The sequence below is a fragment of the Oncorhynchus clarkii genome, chromosome 20 (assembly GCF_045791955.1).
Source record: "Oncorhynchus clarkii lewisi isolate Uvic-CL-2024 chromosome 20, UVic_Ocla_1.0, whole genome shotgun sequence".
In the NCBI taxonomy this organism is placed as follows: Eukaryota; Metazoa; Chordata; class Actinopteri; order Salmoniformes; family Salmonidae; genus Oncorhynchus; species Oncorhynchus clarkii.
In genome coordinates this window covers 60827822-60830321 of record NC_092166.1, presented here as the reverse complement: position 1 = coordinate 60830321, position 2500 = coordinate 60827822, and the positions used below count along the sequence as shown (strand labels likewise).

Genomic DNA, 2500 nt, shown 5'->3' with positions numbered 1-2500 from the left:
AGAGAAGGGAAAGAGGGCAGAGGATAGAGAGTGAGATAAAGAGAGAGATAAAGAGAGAGAGAGGGCATAGAGAGAAGGGAAAGAGAGCAGAGGATAGAGAGTGAGATAAAGAGAGAGATAAAGAGAGAGATAAAGAGAGAGAGAGGGCAGAGAGAGAAGGGAAAGAGGGCGGAGGATAGAGAGTGAGATAAAGAGAGAGATAAAGAGAGAGATAAAAGAGAGATAAAGAGAGAGAGAGGGCAGAGAGAGAAGGGAAAGAGAGCGGAGGATAGAGAGTGAGATAAAGAGAGAGATAAAGAGAGAGATAAAGAGAGAGAGAGGGCAGAAAGAGAAGGGAAAGAGAGCAGAGGATAGAGAGAGAGATAAAGAGAGAGATAAAGAGAGAGATAAAGAGAGAGAGAGGGCAGAGCGAGAAGGGAAAGAGAGCGGAGGATAGAGTGAGAGATAAAGAGAGAGAGAGGGCAGAGAGAGAAGGGAAAAAGAGCGGAGGATAGAGAGAGAGATAAAGAGAGAGATAAAGAGAGAGATAAAGAGAGAGATAAAGAGAGAGAGAGGGCAGAGAGAGAAGGGAAAGAGAGCGGAGGATAGAGAGAGAGATAAAGAGAGAGAGAGGGCAGAGAGATAAGGGAAAGAGAGCGGAGGATAGAGAGAGAGATAAAGAGAGAGAGAGGGCAGAGAGAGAAGGGAAAGAGAGCAGAGAATAAAGAGAGAGATAAAGAGAGAGATAAAGAGAGAGAGAGGGCAGAGAGAGAAGCGAAAGAGGGCGGAGGATAGAGAGAGAGATAAAGAGAGAGATAAAGAGAGAGAGAGGGCAGAGAGAGAAGGGAAAGAGGGCGGAGGATAGAGAGAGAGAGATAAAGAGAGAGATAAAGAGAGAGAGAGGGCAGAGAGAGAAGGGAAAGAGAGCGGAGGATAGAGAGAGAGATAACACAGGAAGGTGGGGAGCAAGCAAATCAAAGCAGAGTGGAATCAGAGCCCAGACCAATCAGCCTCATCAAAGAAACACAGAGAGATGGGCTATGGCCAATGACCCTGATTGAACCACTGTCTGGTTAGTAGGGAGAGAGGAGGAAGGGATGAGAGGAGAGGAGAGGTGTTGTTACTCACTAGGTACTCTGTTGATGGCTCGGAGGGGTCTCAGAACTCGAACCGTTCTCACCGCTGAGAAACTCACGTTCTGCAGGTTCAGAGAGTACTCTAGCATTCTGGAACAAAACAAACACAGACACTGTTAGTGCCATGCCCCAGTCAGTCTACACAAACACATGATATCATCCCACTGGACACATACATCAATTCAACGTCTATTCCACATTGGTTCAGCGTCAATTACATTGAAATGACGATGAAACAACGTTGATTCAACCTGTGTGTGTACAAACCCTCTATTGCCCTCAAATTCAAACATAAACATTGAAGCCACTTCCACTGCTTTTCTTCCCCTCTAATCAGGGACTGAGGTGGTGCAATTAAATATCAGAAAGCCAGCAGTAGACCTCGTAGGGTAAGGTTTGAATAACCCTGATCTATTGCCTATGTAATTGATCTACTGACTATTGCCTATGGGACAGTCATAAAGAACACTGGAATAGCATTAAAATGTGTTTAATCACAGAGTAAATGTAAAACATATTCTCACTCTGGGTAATTCATCAGCTGATGTCTCATTATTCAATCTGTGCTTGTCAATTTCCTCAACGTGTCTGTGTGTGTATGGCTGGTTGTAACGAGTGTGTCTTGGCAAACACTCTCTCTCATGCATAAAAAAATCCACTTGAACTGCACGACCTGGACTGATTAAGAGCTGCATGCATAGACACCCACACGCACATACGAGCACCCCCCCCCCCCCCCCCCCCCCCCGAGCGAGCATATGCCACTGTGTATCCCTCTTCAGACATCAATAGCAGAGTGAATCACTGGTCATTGAGAAGAGGATGTTATGAAGGCATGACTACTGTACGATCATGGCTGTTCTTAACCTTCAGAGAGAAAAAGATTTATGTTCTACTGCAGTGAGTGTGAGTGGGCGTGTGAGTTCCCAGAACCATTGCAGTGAAGGAGCGGGGGTTGCACAGGGGGAGGTGAGAAAGAGAGAGAGAGAGAGAGAGAGAGAGAGAGAGAGACATGTTTACTGTACGTTTGCATTGTTTAGTATCTACGTCACTTGCTTTGGCAATGTTAACATATGTTTCCCATGCCAATGACGCCCTTCAAAATCAAATTGAAATGGAATTGAATGAGAAAGAGACAGAGAGAAAGAGTGAGAGAGAGACAGAGACCGAGAGAGAAAGAGTGAGAGAGAGACAGAGACAGAGAGCAATAGAAGATACTATTAGCAAGATGACATGTAACTGATGACATGTAAACAAGTTACTCCCCGACCCTGTTCAAGGGTACATGATTACCAGTGTACTTTCAGAGAGCACATACAAGAATACAGACAAAGACACACAGAAGGTAAGCATACAGTGCATTCAGAAAGTATTCAGACCCCTTG

The 2500-nt window shown here is 45.1% G+C and overlaps 1 protein-coding gene across 1 annotated transcript in view; it reads right to left on the bottom strand.

Moving 5' to 3' along the window:
• LOC139376635 (calcium channel, voltage-dependent, T type, alpha 1G subunit) overlaps nt 1–2500 on the bottom strand; it is a 319317-nt gene that overhangs the window by 184963 nt on the left and 131854 nt on the right. The window contains exon 4 of the mRNA XM_071119441.1: nt 1108–1205. Within this exon, the coding sequence (XP_070975542.1) occupies nt 1108–1205 (98 nt within the window). The remainder of the gene's footprint in view (nt 1–1107; nt 1206–2500) is intronic.